The sequence below is a fragment of the Sorex fumeus genome, unplaced genomic scaffold (genome assembly GCF_029834395.1).
Source record: "Sorex fumeus unplaced genomic scaffold, SorFum_2.1 ptg000095l, whole genome shotgun sequence".
Taxonomy (NCBI): domain Eukaryota; kingdom Metazoa; phylum Chordata; class Mammalia; order Eulipotyphla; family Soricidae; genus Sorex; species Sorex fumeus.
This window is the reverse complement of record NW_026606152.1, coordinates 4,670,828-4,688,281: the sequence shown is the minus strand read 5'-3', so window position 1 is coordinate 4,688,281 and position 17,454 is coordinate 4,670,828. Positions and strand designations below refer to the sequence as shown.

The 17,454-nt window shown below is 52.3% G+C and overlaps 2 protein-coding genes across 2 annotated transcripts in view; one reads left to right on the top strand and one right to left on the bottom strand.

Annotated features, from left to right (window-relative positions):
- CRMP1 (collapsin response mediator protein 1) overlaps nt 1–17,454 on the bottom strand; it is a 328,086-nt gene that overhangs the window by 159,428 nt on the left and 151,204 nt on the right. The window lies entirely within an intron of this gene.
- Nucleotides 1–17,454, top strand: part of STK32B (serine/threonine kinase 32B) — a 210,576-nt gene that overhangs the window by 153,021 nt on the left and 40,101 nt on the right. The window contains exon 5 of the mRNA XM_056132782.1: nt 15,281–15,318. Coding sequence (XP_055988757.1) covers nt 15,281–15,318 — 38 coding nt within the window. The remainder of the gene's footprint in view (nt 1–15,280; nt 15,319–17,454) is intronic.

Below are 17,454 nucleotides of genomic sequence, written 5' to 3'. Positions count from 1 at the left end.
TGCCATCTTCCTGGTGCTCCCAGATGAAGAAGTGAAGCTGATGATCCAGGAAGCTCCTGTCCCATCCACGTCAGCCACAGGAAGTGCCAAGACAGGAGGAACACAGCCTAGTCTCAACGGGCAGGTCTCACCAAGGGGGCTCCTCTCCACCCCCGCACCCTGCTCGCCTCCAAAGTACTCTGTCCCCTTCCTTTGGCCTGTTAACTATGGCGTAGTGCCCAGCTGGGACGCTGCACGTGGCCACTCCACACAGTTCCAGGGCACATGCAGCCTGGTCAGAGTCGGCACCATGACCACTGGCCCTGGGAGGTCTGAGGAAGAGGGGAAGGAGACACGGGCCCTCCTGGACATGTGAGTTTCTAACTGGCTTGTCCACAGCCTAGCCTTTGTGACTTCCTGAACGTCCCTTGGTCTATGAGGCACCAGCAGTATTGGGGTGGGGGGCCAAGATGCCCACTACACGCATGGACTTCCTTGGGAACCCCAGGAACATTGTCCACATCTCTGAGACAAGGCCACCGTCCACTCCTACGATACGTAAAGCCAATTTCAAGGAGCTTTCACCTAAGAAAGCAGTATAGGAAGCCTCTGGGTGTCTCGTGGTGAGCAGAGAGCGCCTTCCCCCCGTCAGTCTGGGGGATACGAGCTGATCTGGAGGGACCTCAGGGCACAGGTAAAGCGTCGAGCCTTGGTCACTCTCTCTTGGTCCTGCTGCTTTAACTCCTCTCTGGCCTCATCTGCAAGTCTAGAAACAGTCGTTTGCTAGCCGTTTGGAGCAGACGGTGCCCTGATTGCTAAGCACGTGTGTCTTTGCCTGCCACGTCTTCAAACTTCTCTTGGAGGAAATTTTCACAGGGTAAATCTCTCCAGCCAACCGAGTTCTGAGCATAGCTGAGGGCCCCCAGCAGGGCACCTGCCTGACCCCTGGGATAAGGTCAGCTGGCCTCGGTGCCCCCTGCATTGGCATTACATGGATCTGAACAGTCTCTCCGGATGTCACTTTCACTTCATCTCACACACACACATATACACATGCACGCACGCACGCATGTATGCACACACATATACACACACACACATACACACGCACACACACATACACATGCACGCACGCACGCACACACACACACACACACGCACACTAGCTACCTTGCCCGGAGGTGGGGTTTCGCCCCCCACGCAGCATCAGAGAAACCCCTGGGTGTCTCCCAGGCATGGGGAGTTGAAGGGTTCAGCCCAGGCCAAGTTTCTGGTGCATGGCTGGAGCTTTACCTCAAAAGCTAACCATTTGATGGGAGTTTTAAAATGGCCTTCATCAGAAATCTCTTCCTTTCATCTTCAGAACAATAGTGGTCTAATCCTATGACTCTTCTCATCCTTTTTTTAAATTTTTTTTTAAATTTTATTGAATCACCATGAGATAGTTACAAGCTTTCATGTTTGGGTTACAGTCACACAATGATCAAACACCCATCCCTCCACCAGTGCACATTCGCCACCACCAATATCCCCAGTATACCCCTTCCCCCCCCCCCCCCCCCGCCTCCATGGCAGACATTATTCCCCATAATCTCTCCATAATCTTCCCATCCTTTCTTAAGCCAGCAACGTCTGCGTCTCGGGCCAGCTTAGCACGCCACCACCATCTCTCTACAATGGTCCAAGATCAGCATCCAGGTCCTGGTTTTCATAGTCTATCATTTATCACTTTGTTTAATATGTTGAAGAAACAGAGAAGCAAATACCCCTCTTTTTAGCAATGATATATAGGGCTAAGCTCTTTTTATTTCACAAGATAGTATCTCTACATGTTATAAAATCCAAAATATTCAAGAGCACAAGTGAAATAAGCAAGCATTTCCCCCTTTTCCAAGGATTTTCTCTGATGTAAAGCCCGTGCATTATAGCATATGTACCACTATAGTTCATAGTTGGATGGGGTTCAGTTAACCCAAATCCCAGCACTGGAGTCCATGTGCTAACCTCCATTACATTCATCTTTTCACACAGCCAGCCTGGGTTCAGTTCCCAGCCCCTCATAAGGCCCCTTGAACTCCACCAGGCTTGAGGCCTGAGTACAGAACTAGGAGTAAGCCCTGAGCACTGCCAGGTATGCCCCCCCCCTCAAAATATATCTTAAATTCATCATTTATACTTCCTGTGGACAATTTTAGGATGTCATCGTGTCAGAATGTAAATCATCTTTGCATGCACACAGAAACACCTGGACATCTGCACAGGTATACAAACTTACACTGAGATTTCTTAGTTTGTTCCTTAGGGGGTATATGGTGACAAGTGGAAACCATGGGACAGGTCTGGGGACATCGCTTTGACTGATGTGCCAGTTGAAATGCAGGTGCAGAGGCCGGAGAAATGGTGCTGTGGGAAGGGCGTTTGCCTTGCAGACAGCCGACCCCGGTTCTATCCCCAGCATCCCATATGATCCCTCAAGCACCATTGGGAGTAATTACTGAACACAGAGCCAGGAATGACCCAGGAGTATCACTGAGTGTGGCCCCGAACGAAACAACAATCAGTAGCAAAAAAGTGAAATGCGGTGTAGCGCCATATAGGGAGGGGGGAATTCTTAAGATAAAACATTTAGAGAAATGTTCTCAGATGTCCTGAATGCGCATTTGCTCACGGCAGTCAAGATCCTTTAACACTTTGGGAAAGGGCAGGAGACTCAATCTGGGCTCCTCTGGGCTGCTGACCCCACACACAGGTTCAGTATGGCCATTTGAGGCAGCTCGAAGCACAAGGGTATTGGTCAGAACGTGGCTTGTGCTTAATCATCCCTTTGGATAACTTTTTGTTGATTGGGGGGGCCACACCCAGAGTTCTCAGGACTTATTCCTGGCTCCTGGATGTACTAGGGGACCACATGTGATGCCATTGAAGAAAGGGTGGTGCAAACAAGGCAAGGCCTTTCCCACTGTACTATCTCTGGCTCCAGTGACCATTTTGAAATAACCTGATGAAAGGAGTTGGCGTAGTGAAATGGGGAGACTTGGGGCTGTGATACTCCTGTGTCTGTAAGGGTTCCTCAGAGAACCTCACTAGATTGGAAAGAGTTATTTTTATGATCTTGAAAAAATTATAGCTTATTGATTTGTGTGACTCTGTAAAGAAATGTCTGCTTACTTTTTTTTTAAAGACGCAAAAGAAATCTCCCAAGATACTCAGAAGATTCCTTATAATCTCCCCTTTCTTCTCTTTTTCATCTGGAAATTTTTGATAATGAGCTTGTCATCCTCTTAATGAAGAAAAATCAAAGCATAATTAATTTTCTCCAAAAAGGGAGGTGTTGGTCAAACCTGAGCTTTTTGGAATTCATTTTTCAATAAGATTAATATTTTCTTTTATTTTTTTCTTTATTGAATCACCATGAGATACAGTTACAAAGCTTTCATGTTTGAGCTTCAGCCAGACAATGATCAAACTCCTATCCCTCCACCATTGCACATTTTCCACCACCAGTATCCTCAGTATCCACCCCCCAATCCCAGCCCTCCCCTGCCTCTGTGGCAGACAACTTCCCCCATACTCTCTACTTTTGGGCATTATTTGCACGAGCAGGCCCAGTAACGTCTCCATTGGAGATTTTGTTGTTAAATGGAGACTTTGTTGTTACCGTGTTTGGCATTATGGTTTGCTCAAATTTTCCCACCACCATTTAAATCTGCCTGCTAGGGGCAGATGCTAATAATTGATTTTCTGTTGCTTTATTATGCTATCGCTATCATGAGAGGTCGCATGCTTCCAGAATTCTAATATTGTAAATAGTTGGGGTCCAGAGACATGTCTACAGGGAGCTAATCTATTTTGAGATTCATCTGGGAGTCTCTGGGTCAAGGCCGTTGATGCCCCAGAGGCAGATCATGGGCGTGACAGCTGGAACCCCAAGTAGGCAGAGAGACAGGGAGAGACTGCTCATCTCCGCTGCGGTCATGTGGCCTGGAGTCTTAGTCCTGGATTCCGCAAACCTGGGTTTTGCTTCTGGAAGCTCGTGGCCGCCAGGGGGAATTCATCTGAGGCGGGCAGAGAGGGCACACCCTCTTCATCTGAGGTGCTCCGTGGAATTGGCTTGGTATGGGGTCTGGAGAGACTGGTGAACTGTTGCCTTCCGGAATTCACTGCTGAGTCTCCCCGAGAGTAATAATTTCCCTCGGTCTATATTAATGATCCTTTTTTTTCAAATATGCATGTATTTTTCTTATAAATCAGTGCATTTTCATACTCATTAAATGATCCTGTTTCCCATATATTCTCTAGTCTAGCTCTTGTGGAAAGTGCATGATGCCGGGGGTAGAGTTATGGATTATCTCTGATAATCAAGGAGATGTGATAAAAATTCAGAGCTTTAGATCTCCTTCAAAGTGCCCTACTCTTGGCACCAGGCACCTGGACTTAGCTCTGTCCACTGGAGTGTCTGTCACATGAGAATTTTTTATCGGCCCACCTGGGTGGGGATCATGTCCATCCTTCCCTCCCACTCCTGCCCTCCACTTCACCAACTAGGAGAGTGTCTGTGTGGGGCAGGTTTAAGGGTTTGGTGCGAAGGCACCGAAGTGACCAAGTGGATATCAGCCACAGTGCCCACTCTCACCCACCTAACCCTTGGTAATCAATGATAGAAGACAATTGGTTTGATTACTATAAATCTACTCTTTTCCTTCAAGATATCCCCAGTCCCTTTCCTCCAGTGGTGTGCAGAGCTGCTGTCCCCGTCTGCTTCAGTAGCAAAACTTTCCAGTCCAGGGCCCGGAGCTAAAGCACAGCAGGGAGGGCACTTGCCTTGCTCGTGGTCAACCTGGTTCCATCCTCAGCATCCCATACAGTCCCTGAGCACTGCCAGAAGTGACCCCTGAGTGCAGAGGCAGGAGTAACCCTTGAGCATCGCCAGGTATGGCCCCAAAACAAAACAAAACAAAAATAACTTCCCAGGCCTCTGTGCTACTGGACCAGTCTTAACTAGAGATTTCCAGATGCAAAACAAACAGCAGAAGTGCCAGTGTCATTTAGGATGGAGATCCCTCTTCTGTTTCAGGGAGCAACTTCATTATTTGTGGGCTCTGAGCTTTGAGCCCCTTCTGGTGAGGCAAGTACTTTGAGAATTTATGACTTTGTGATGATAGAAAAATGAGATACGAGAGAATCCAATTTATTTCTTACAGGGCTTGTTCTGTCTCCTGGGTATAAATCGCTTCTACAATTGGGTGGAGTGCGTTTGTGTTCGATAATAAATCTTAGAAATAGGGCTCCAGGTCTCAATTTAACGTCACGAAATACGGGAGCAGAATGTGGGCAGGAAGCAGCCTCTGGAAGGGTCCAATAAATTAGAGGCTCTTTTACAGGAGGGCTTGAAACAGGATGAAGATCAGCCTCAGGAGATGCAGGCATGTGTTCTGAAACACCAGCAGCTTCCTTCCCGGGGGACCACCAACGCTGCACCCCTGAATGTGTCACCCACCTTTCCATAATCCCCATGGACAGGGGCAGAGCTGGGCGGCAAGGCTGGGACAGGAAGACAACGGGATGCCATTCTCAGGAAGAGGCATGTTGGCACCAGGACACGTGGGCACACACCGGCACCTGTGTAAGGCAGTTTTTCTGGGTGTTCATCTGTAGCTATGCATAGACACACATATACCCGCAGACACACAGCGTTGTGTGTGCACACATGCCTATATCCGGTTATATGGGTATTTTTGCACACACATGTGTGTGTGCATGTACACATGGCATCACATATTCTGCTCATACACAGTTTATGTGGATGTATACCCAGGTGCATAGCACACATGCACGCACACGTACATGGACACACAGCAAGTGTGCCCACATACATACACAATACACACATATCTACACTCATTATATAGTGAGCGTGCATATGAATACAGACACACGTGTATGTTATGTATGTACTGTATGCATTATATTACATAATATACATGAGTCTGTATTTATGTGACACTCGTGTATATTATGTATCTACTACATAGCACTGTCCCGTAGCACTGTCCTCCCGTTGTTCATCAAGTTGCTCGAGCGGGGCACCAGTAACATCTCCATCGTGAGACTTGTTACTGTTTTTGACATATTGAATACGCCATGGAGAGCTTACCAGGAATACTCTCGGTACTCTCCAAGAGGAAATCGAACCTGGGTTGGCCATGTGCAAGGCAAACGCCCTACCCGCTATGCTATCACTCCAGCCCATATGTACTACTTGTATACACATAATGTATATGCATATATACATGATAGATATGTATGTTTATATATGTGCATTCACTCTACATATATGTGCCCAATCACATTATGCACACAACCATGTCTTTTATATGCTTTATAACAATATGTATGTGTATATGAGTACACGTATGTATATATGTCTTTACATGATATGCACAAAAATAAATTGTGATTATACTATTTATACATACACTATACAAACAAATATACACACTGTTTTATATAATCCTACATGGATTATATGCATGTATATACCTATTTATGCATACATATACACATATGTGCATTTGTGCACTGCATTATGTCACGTACATAGATGGATATGTATTTGTGTATGTAAGTACATGTGTGTATGTACACGTGTACGGACATATCAGGCATCCCATCTATTCAGTGTGTACACACAAGCACTATGTACATGTGCCTGCGTGCACTAATTGCACATATGTCCTACAATTCACATAGCCTTCTCCTTTCCTTCTTTTCTTACAAGTTAGAAAACAGAGGACTTGGGGCTAGAGAGATAGTACAGCGGGTTAGGGTGCTTGCTTTGCACGCAGCTGACCTGAGTCCAATCCCCAACATCCCATATGGTCCCCTGAGCTCCAGCAGGAGTAATTCCTGAGCACCGAGCCAGAAGTAACAACTGAGCACTGCCAGCTGTGGCAGGGAAGGAGGGAAGGAAGTGGAGAAGGAAGAGAGGAAGGGAGAGGGAAAGAAGAAGGAATGGAGGGAAGGAAGGAGGAAAGGATGGAGGACGGAGGGAGGAAGTAGAGAATATGGAAGGATGGGGTTTAGAAGAGAGGGCAGGAGGGAGGGAGCTGTGAGATCTCAGTATCTCGTACTCACCCAGGCTAAGAGAGGAACCTGATTTTGAAGTCTGATGATCATTTTAACAACTACACTTGGTAGTCCACAGGCTGGGCTGGAGTGATAACACAGCGGGTAGGGCATTTGCCTTGTACGTGGCTGAGCCAGGTTTGATTTCTTTGTCCCTTTCAGAGAGCCTGGCAAGCTACCGAGAGTATCCCGCCCACATGGCAGAGCCTGGCAAGCTCCCCGTCGCATATTCAATATGTCAAAAACAGTAACAACAAGTCTCACAGTGGAGACATAACTGGTACCCGCTCGAGCAAATTGATGAACAACAGGACGACAGTGCTACAGTGCTACACTTGGTAGAGGACATTTTTTCCAAGAAAAGAAATTAACACCAAAAATTACTGCTCTGATTTTTGGACCAGCAAGCATACTCTTGTGAGTCTGCTTATGTCACATCTTGTGACGATTGCCATTGGGTTGTTGAGGTGGTTACTTACAGTCAGATGGAAGTGGGGGCAAGGAAAGGGGTGAAGAAGACGGTTTAGAATGGGCTGGACTCGGGCCTATGCAGTCTGCACATGCATGCACACAGTCAGCACACCTGTCCGTGTATCTATCCATGTATCTGTCCGTGTATCTGTCCATGCCTCCCTCCATCCATTCATCCATCCATCCATTCATTCTCCCATCTATCCATCCCTCCATCCCTCCATCTGCCTGGTGTCCATCATCTGTGTATCCATCCATCCACTGCCCATCTAGTGACCCCTTACCTACCCGTCCCACCATCTGCCTTGAATGCTGCACCCTGCAGCCATGAGTCGACAGGTGCCTCCTCTGTCAGCTAGGGTGGCGGCAGTGGACAGCGGCCGATTAAATCTCTGTCTTCAGGTGCATTCTGGTGGGAAGAAGCAGCCCAGCCAAAGAACATGCAGTGTCAGGCAGTGGCCAGTACTGCCAGATGCCAGAGAGGTCAGGACACAGGGCAGTGGGCTGCCCATAGCTGCTCTACAGAGAGCACTTCAGAGGGGGTCTTTGACACAGAGAGCTGGGGAGCGAGAGGCGGCGGGTCGCGTTCTGGGGGAGACCTTCCCAGGCAGAGAGGAGCCGCCCCAAGAGGGTTCTGGTGTGCCTTGAGGACTTGGGGGCCAGCCTGGGGAAGGGCAGTGGCGAGCGGGTCGGTGAGACCAAGGGTAGAGGGAATTTCTCGACTTCAGTGTTCACTGAGCGCAGGGAAAGCTTTCCAGCGGGGGTGAAAGCATCTGATCTATGCGTTCAGTAGCCAAGTGTGCTTATTGCTCGTGGCAGGACCATTCCAGCTGCTGTGCAGAAGATGGACGAGCGTCAGAGTGGGAAGCAGCTCTTTCCTGCAGGGGAGAGCGGGTCAGGTTCCTGCTGAAAAGCAGGGATGCATTTTGCTGGAAGCGCAGTTGATGTGCCCTGTGAGCTCTCCCTGCCAACCCAGCCTGGTTCCCTGTTGCCTGCAGATGGCTCAGAACACTCTTGCCAGTGTGACAGGCTCCACGCTGCATTCTGAGGTGGCAGAACTGGCCGGACCTATGCCAGTCTTGGGAGTTCTTGCCCAGTCATGGTAGGTGCGGTCAGATAGACTCACCAGTCCCTGTCCAGCAAGGTGGGGAGGAGAGCTCCGGAAGCACGGAACTGGGGCCATGCCACTGTGGGCTCCCAGGAGAGGTCAGATGATCCCTTGTGCCGTGGAAAGAAGCGTGGCTCTGCTGAGGGTCTGGTAACCATAGCTGTGTGTGCAGAGCCCAAGCGTCTGTTTGGTGGACAGCTTCCCAGCTGGAAGGGCATGGTGATGGGAGGCCAGGCAGGGTTGGTCTGCGTGTTTTTTGGTGGAACAGTCACCATCCCACCCATTTCTTATCGCCCAGTCCCGTGGTGGTTGGTACAATGTCTCTAGACTGATTTCTCCCACCCAGAAGCTCATTCTCCCCTCTCTGTCTATGGAGCCCATAGCACTGGGCTGTGACTGATTTGTCTTTCTGCAACTAACTTGTTTACTTAGCATGCTGCCCTCTTGGTTCATCCAGCTCCAGGTCCAGAGGGCCTTCCTTTATAAGGCCGATCCATGCCCCCCCATACACACAGGAATAGAGCACATGCTCTTTGGCGTTTGGTTTGGCACATCTGTTTGGCACCCACTTTTGGCCCTTATGACTGATGAAGCATGACTCCACAGTGGAATTGTAGGACCAAATGTTTTAATTTGGTGGCGGGGATGCACCTGGCCTAGTGTTTTATAAAGAAGAGTTTCAACTGCCACACAAGAGAATTCAGACCTGGGGGAGCTGGGTGGTGGTCCTAAGATGGCGACCAGGCAGCTACCCCAAGGCAAGCTGGGAGAGAGGGCACGGTCAGGAGAGAGGGCTGTGCAAGTTAGCATTTGCCTCTCACATACGAGGGAAACGGAAACCAGTGTTCCAGTTTGGGGTCTACTAGGACTAGCCTCCTGTCGCACTTTCCTGGGGATGCTCCCTTTGAGCACTAAGTGTCACTCTCATCGGCAGCCCCTCAGTCCCTTGCAGAAACGAGATGCCAAGCAGGGAGGGAGTGGGCAGGGGAGAATGAGGAGCCAGTGGACATAACAGAAGACATTGGGTAAAGGTCATGGGCACCTTCATGGTGGTGACACGAGATACATTAAACCCAAGGTGTTAACATGACTGTATATTTGTGAGCCAAACTATGATCATTTTCATATTTTTTTGCTTTGGAGCCACACCTAGTGGTGTTCAGGGCTTATTCCTGGCTCTGCACTCAGGAGTCACTCCTGGGAAATGCTCAGTGGGCCATATGGGATGCCAGGGAATGAACCCAGGTTGGCTGCTTGCAAGGCAAACGCCCTATCCACCCTTCGATCTCTCCAGCCCTAATTATTTTAAGGAGTTTATCTCAGGGGTGGAGTTGTGGCGGGAGGGGCCTCCACACATTGGCGGGGAGATTCTGACAGTGGTGGCAGCCACACAGCTGGAGCACAGAAGGACGGAAATTATTACAAGCAGTATTGTAAATCACGTCCTGCAGTAAGAATGGAAACGAAGAGGGGAATAAAGAAGAAAAATGTACTTGTAAATTCTCCGTGTTTAGATGTAGAAACCAGATTTCTCTCTGGACCAGTCCAAAGGATTTCTCTCAGACGAGAGATTGAAATGAGATTGAAAACAGCCCAAGCCCTACTCTTTTTATTAGCGAAGGTACAAACCCTGTGCTGCCGGAAGAACTCTCCCTGGTGCTGGAAACAAGAACTCCACGAGTGCGCCTGCACTTGGGGTGAGTGGCAGCTGAAGGCACAGCAGCCGTGGCCACCCAAGCCCCGGGAACTCAGGGACTCTGATACCTACGCACACTCAGGCTCTGTCTTCAGACTGGCAGATCCTGCACCCCGGGTACCAATCTCTCTCTCTCTCTCTCTCTCTCTCTCTCTCTCTCTCTCTCTCTCTCTCTCTCTCGTCCCACATCCCCTGGTGTTCAAAATCCTCCCTGTTAACCTCTTTGCCTGCACCTATTAGCTCTCACAAGGACGGATTCTTCATGGAACTGGGTGGGTGCAGGCAACACCAGGCACTCTTAGTGCTTCCCACAGAGGGACGTTATCTAGGGAGGTCGTGGGTGGGCAGGATGAAGAGACAAGTGAAGCAAGAAGTACTACATGCCCTGGAGTGTCAGAACCAGGGGCGTAGCAGACAGGGTAGTGGGCAGGGCAGGGCACAGAGCCGTGGAGCATGGACTCCAGAGAAAACCGGACCTTTACGTGCCCTTTGGAGGAAGATCCAGAGCCTGGCTATGCCCCAGAGGCAGAAGCTGTGAGTGCAGCGGGGACACTGAGGGCTCCCGAAGGAGAAGAATCACAGATATCTTTCCCAGCTATCCCCCATCCAGACGCCACAGGGATGGAGGAAAGAGTCTCTGATGAGAAATCTGGACTGGATGGGAGCAGGAATGACTCTGGCCCCTGCCAGGAACCTGAGAGTACAGCTCCTGGTCTTGCCCGTCAGACACTGGTGTGCCATCAGGTCAGCTTCCACACGGCCTGCAAGGTTTCTCAGGAGCACCATTGTCACAATGTCACTTCCGTTCAGCTCTACGCCTTCCATGGAAGCTGCTGTGGCTTTGGGGGAGAGCATGGATGTCATGCTTCAGCCTGCCGGCAGGCGCCTGTGCTCACTCACCCGCACAGCTGAGGTCGCGTTGCGTGGTCCCCAGTAAGCTCTCACCCAGCAGGGCCAGGTCTTGTTTGGGGCGTTCTTATCCCAGATGCAGCTGCTGAGGTCTAACAGAGTTCGACTCCCAGGAGCATTAGCTGATTGCCCCGGGAATGCCTGAATTGGCGTCTGCCGCTTTTATATTCACCCTTTCACGTTCTCTCTTACACAGAATTGTTCGTACTTTGAATTTGTCATCAGAGTCCTGTTTCTGCTTTTTCATGACCCAGCTCAGGCAATATGAAGAATCCTCGTCTAGGTGGAGAGAGTAGAGGTTCAGAAAGAGGCCAAAACCTGTCCAGGATGAGCACTTGGGGCTGTGTGTCCGGGGATTCTGGGCGGACTTTGTACTTTCAGGATGGACCCTGCTTTTGTGCCAGCCCAGAACTTGGGTGCAGTTGTTATGCCCCACATCTCCACATGCCTCTTGGAGAAATTCTAAGAATGCCAATGGTTGAGGCATTTAGACCAACTCAGAACAACCTCTGGTTCATGGACGTGAAGAGGGAATTATCCTGAGCAGAGCTGTGGTAACCAGCTCAAGAATGCAGTGTGGATCCGGGGAGAGCATGCAAGGCTCAGGATGTAGGAAAGACTGAGTTTGATCCCGGGTACCACAGAGAGGCTGGGCATCACCAAGTGTGACCTTGGTGGTCCCCAGTGCTCTACACTAAACCACCAGCCAAGTTGGATGAGTATGTTTGGGAATGCCCTGAGCCCGTCTGAGTACTTCCCGGAAAGCCAAACACATATATAATATTATATATAATATGCTACAATTTATATTATATCTTGGTCTTTTTGTAATATATAACAAGTCTCACAATGGAGATGTTACTGGTGCCCACTCGAGCAAATCGATGAACAACAGGAGGACAGTGCTACAGTGCTATAGTATATACTAAATAGAAAAAATATAATAAAATATATAATAAGGTAAAGGTAAGGTAAAGGCCCTCCCGTTGATCGTCGATTTGCTCGAGCGGGCCCAGTAACGTCTCCATTGGAGACTTTGTTGTTACTGTGTCTGGCATATCGAATACTCTCGGGAGCTTGCCGGGCTCTCCGAGAGGGGCGGAGGAATCGAACTCGGGTCGGCCATGTTGGCTGCCTGTAAGGCGAACGCCCTACCACTGTGCTATCACTCCAGCCCATAATAAAAGACAAAAACACTGAAAAATAATCAGCCAGCCTCCCTCCTGTGACTGGCCCTTTTTTATCACTGTGCTTGCTAATTGTGACATGTTTCCTGTTACCTCTGGGGTCTCAATGGAATGCGAGGTGGTTCTTCAAAGTGTTTACTCTATTCGTTAACAAAGACAAATTCAATATTCATGGCTCATTAAATCACCTGAGTCACTGAAGAGGAACCTGCCTCCCTGAACACTAGGGGCAGATGGTCTGTCAGGCACGACCCTGCTCCTGGCCCCTGGCAGGAGGAATGTTCCCACATCAGCGATGCCATGGAGGCCTCCTGGATCAGACTCCTGCGGGCCATGGGTTGTCGTGCCACTTTTCGTCTGTGGGATGCCTGCTGGCTTCCTGCTCCTGGAAGAGGTGGGTCTGGGCACCCTAGCTGGGCCTGTCAGCGACCCCGCTCTGAACGCCCACTTTGTCCCCCAGTTCAGGTTGTGGGGTAGGGCTCTGTCAGCATTTGGTTTCATGAACTTGACGTTCTAGAAGACCAGTCAAACCAGTGTAAGGAAAAGGAAATCATATTCTTACAAGGTAGATGCTTGGGCCCACAGAGACCTGTCCCCTCAGCCTGTCTGGAGTGATCCCTGCACTCAGGGGCAGGAGTAAGCCCTGAGTGCCACTGGGCATGACCCATAAACTGAAATACATAAATAAATAAATAAATACTAGAAGTTCAGCGTGCTGATGTTTCAAGTCAGAGGGATGGAGGGAGAGGACAGAGAAGGCCCATAGTGTTTTTGTTTGTTTGTTTGTTTGTTGGCTTTTTGGGTCACACCTGGCAATGCTCAGGGGTTACTCCTGGCTCTGCACTCAGGAATTACTCCTGGTGGTGCTCAGGGAACCATATGGGATGCCAGGGATCGAACTCAGGTTGATTGCGTGCCAGGCAAGTGCTCTCCCCACTGTACTATTGCTCCAGCCCCTAAATCACTATTTTTGTTTAAAGACTCGGGGGATACTGGGCTAAGCAGCTTGGCAGGACTGCGGAGGCAGGCCGGGATGCCAGCTCAACTTCGGTGAGAGGGGAGGCGTCGGGACCACGGCAGGACGGAGACACCCTCTCTTGTCAGTCCATGCACCTTCGCAGACCTTAGAGAAACAAAGTGGGCACAGGTGGGTCCAAGTCCACCCTCTCAGGTGGCAGCCCCAAGGTTCCATCTGGAATCAGGGGTAGGGAGACCAGGAGGGCACATACTCCAGATGGGGCAGAAGCCCCTGGGCACAAGAGCACCCCTGGCTGACACACCCAGGGCACCCAACAGAGTCCGTGGGCTGTGCCAGTCCTCGAGACAGGCCGCCCTGTGGGTGCAGGGTTGCCACACTGCCCTACAGTCAGGTCAGCAGACAGGGACACTGGTGCCCGGTGGGAGCCCCAAGGCCAGTGACTCCCCCCCACACACACACACACACGCACTGCTGGCCCCTTGGAAGAGAGTCGGGCAGTTTCCAGGGTTTGAGGAAGGAAATGCGGCGGGGGGTGGCGCAGGGAGAAACAGGCAGAAGGGGCTGCTTCCTCGGCCTCCTGGTTCCTGCCCCGGGCAGGCTTGGCTGTTAGAGCAGACCCTCTGGACCACCTCTTCTTCCTGCTGAAGCCGGGCACCCACCCTCGCCCCTTAACCCTTGCTCCACATTCTACACTAGTCATTGTGGTTGGCTATTGGCATCTGACGGAGGAAATGGCCATTACTGGGACAGTCCATCCTCTGCCATGTCCTCTAAACTGGGGACACTAAAGGTGGGGGAGGGGAGCGTGACCACTGGGTCCTCGTCTTTCTGGCTTAGTGAAAGATCTAATAAGATCGCAGCTTCCTGCTGTTGCTATAATGAAGACCGCGTCCCTCTGAGGCCCCAGCAGAGGAAGGGGGTGGATGGACAAAGAGGCCCTCGTCTTCCCCCTTCTACCTCCCCGCCGCCATCCTCCCAAGGATGGGACCAGTCTTAGATTCCGGGCTTTGAAGCCCGAGAGCTGGGGAAGGTGGGCACTGGCTTTAGCACTGTGGGACCCTCAAGGTGTCGTCAGAAAGAAGCTGGGTCTATCCAAGGCAGCTGGTGGCGGATCCAGTCAGCTGACAGCAGAAAGCAGCCGAGCTCCACCTGCCTGTGGAAGAGCCTCAAGAACGGCCAGGCCCAACCTTTCTTGCACACAGGAGTTGGGCTGAACCTCATAAGTCGTCCCCGGATCTCCTGGCAGTTTCTCTGTTCAGGGCCCCTCAGGGCTGCCCCAGCGCCCTCTGGACCACTGTGCTGGGCCTTTCCAGATCACACCTGGCCCCGGGTCAATGGTCGAATCCAGATCTTTGTGCCTGCTGGACTAGAGGCCACGGAGGAGATGGGTCTGTGCAAGCCTGCACACACATGCACACACGCACACACATGCAAATATGCACATGCATGCACATGCACACATGAATACATGCATACACACGTATGCACACACATGCACCCAGATTTATGCACGCATGCCTGCACACACAGTGTCCTGAGCCTCTCCCTTGCCCGCATCCTTCTCCCTGCCCCTTGGGGGAGCCACACTCCCATGGCTTCCTCTGCAAAGAGGGAGATACTTGCCCCCTCGGTGGTTTCCACTCACGTGTCAGCCCCGGGTCCCCTCTCCCCAAGTCCTCCGGGAGCATGGCGCCCACTGCTCCATCCAACATCTCCCAGCCCCTCATTGGTTCTGCCCCTGGGAACAGCCCACTAGGAACCTGGGCTCCTGCGGGCCGAGTCCCCATCTCAGCCCTCTCCCACCCTCCTTCTCTGTTCTCTTGCAGAGACATCAAACCAGACAACATCCTGCTGGACGAGCGCGGTGAGTCCCCTGGGAGCAGTGCCTGAGCTGGGCCTGGCTGGGTCGGGCAGACAGGAGTCACGGAGCTCTGAGGTTCATAGCACGGCTCCTCCTACTGCCGCCTGTGATGGCAGAAAAGCCCCTCTTCTCTCCCCCAGCTTTGGGGTCCTCATCCATCACCCTGGCAGGACGTCCACCCTCCAGACTGCCTCCGGGGCCAGGGAAGACAGCAGATGAATCCTTGGAGGGCTCAGTGATCTAGGGGACATTGCCTCCCTCCCAGGCCCCTTGTTTCGCAGGTGATGCTGATGCCCATCCGTCCAGCACGCGTGGCCATCAGCTCCGTTACCCAGAGCCCCTCCTGGCTGCAGAGGGGAAGGTTTAGTTGGGGACATGGGGGGCTCGGAGGCTCAGGGCTCACTCCTGCGAGGACTCAGGCTGGTGCTGCACATGAAACAGGAGTTGGCCATATGCCAGTCTATTGCGCTTGCTCCCAACCTTTCTTTTTCCCTTTCTTTTTTTGTTTTGTTTTTGTTTTTGTTTTGTCTGGGGACATACCTAGCTGTGCTCAGGACTTAGCTGGCTCTGTTCTGAAGTACCGAGAATATGTGGTGCCGAGAATCGAACCCTGGTCGGCCATAGGCAAGGCAAGTGCCCTGCCCACTGGACTATCCCTGGACTGTCCCTTGGGGCTTATTAAGGACGGGCAGCCTTAGTCCTCGCGTTCCCAAGTGCCCTGCCCACGGTCTTGGTCCCCCATGACTGAGCGCCCCGCCACCTTCACTTTAGCTGCGGGCTGGGAGCCTCGGACTAGCCAGCAGTGGGGGCTGCTCCATCCACCTGCAGGGAAGACAAGGGTGCCTCGTTCCGGGGCCTGCCCCTCCTGCTCCCAGACAGGTGTGAGGGACAGAGCGGAGAGGTAGAGCTGCCTCGTGACACTTACCTTGGTGGCAGCGCTGGTGGCACTGGCGTGTCTGCTCGGAGTGGACAGGGCAGAGGCAAGCAGAGTGTGCCTCAGAGGGGAGGCAGGGCTGGCCGGGTGCCAGAGGCTCTGCCAGGCCTCGAGGGCGGCCAACACATCCCTGGGTTTCATGCCCAGCCCACGCATTGTCAGGGGGGCGAGGAGGTGCTGAGGTGAGGGGCCCAGTGCAGGGAGGCGCGCAGGAGACCCCTCCTGGCCCGGCCTGTCTGCGCAGGACCCGACCACAGGCCGACACCATGTGCAGCGGAAGAAGCTGGCTGCGCGGGCCCTTCTTCACCCGCACAGCTGCTGCCAGAGCCGCGGAGCCTGACCGAACTCCTGCCGCAGAGTCTGATTTTGAACCTTTTATCCCCCTTCCGCCCTGTCATCCTGCAAGAAGCTGGTGATCTTGGGGGAGATGCGAGGAGGGAGCGTGGGCATGGAAAGCACCACCCCACTGCCGGTCCCAGAAGCGCCCATCATCCCCAGGGCTGGGCTGGTCCCCTGCACCCTGGTGGGCAGCCTGACCCTGAGAGTGAGCGTGGGGTGTGCTGGGGTGTGAGGCCCCCAGGGCAGTCTGTGGGAGGGAGCGGAATGAGGGCAGGGAGGGACCCCAGGCACGGCCAGTCGCCACAGGCTGAGGGGGACCCGGTGGGCTGGCCTGAGCCTGTGGCCAACAGCTGCAGAGCCGCATAGGGCAGAGAAGGGCTATGAGGGTGGCACACTCGGGCGAGGACAGGACCATGCGGGGCCACCCTCGAGGCGCTTCTGGATGGACACTCAGGGTGCCCAGTACAGGCTTGGCCCCATGGCGTTCGGCTCTCCCTGCCAGCCAGGGTGCAGAGCGTCCCTGATCTCCCCAGGGGCTCTGAGCACCGTGCCCACCCTCTGGGGTGGGATTCATGCTGGAACTTGGCTGCCCTGTCCACAGTGGAACCAGGCCGCTTCTCCTGTGGCCCAGCCTCAGGCCCAGTGCATCTGGCCACTCTCAGGGGTGCCCCCGGCCAGTGTGGCGTGTCCCCAACACAGCTTTCAGACGTGGTGAGAACTCGCCGGCTGGCACAGGAAGGCACAGAGAACTAGTCAAGGCCAGCGTGAATGCTGTCCTGCCCATGTCCACATGAGCCCACTCAGCCCCGCCCTGTGTCCTGGTCAGTTCCCCCTCCTCAGGCCCTCTCCTCCGTTCCCTGGTGCCC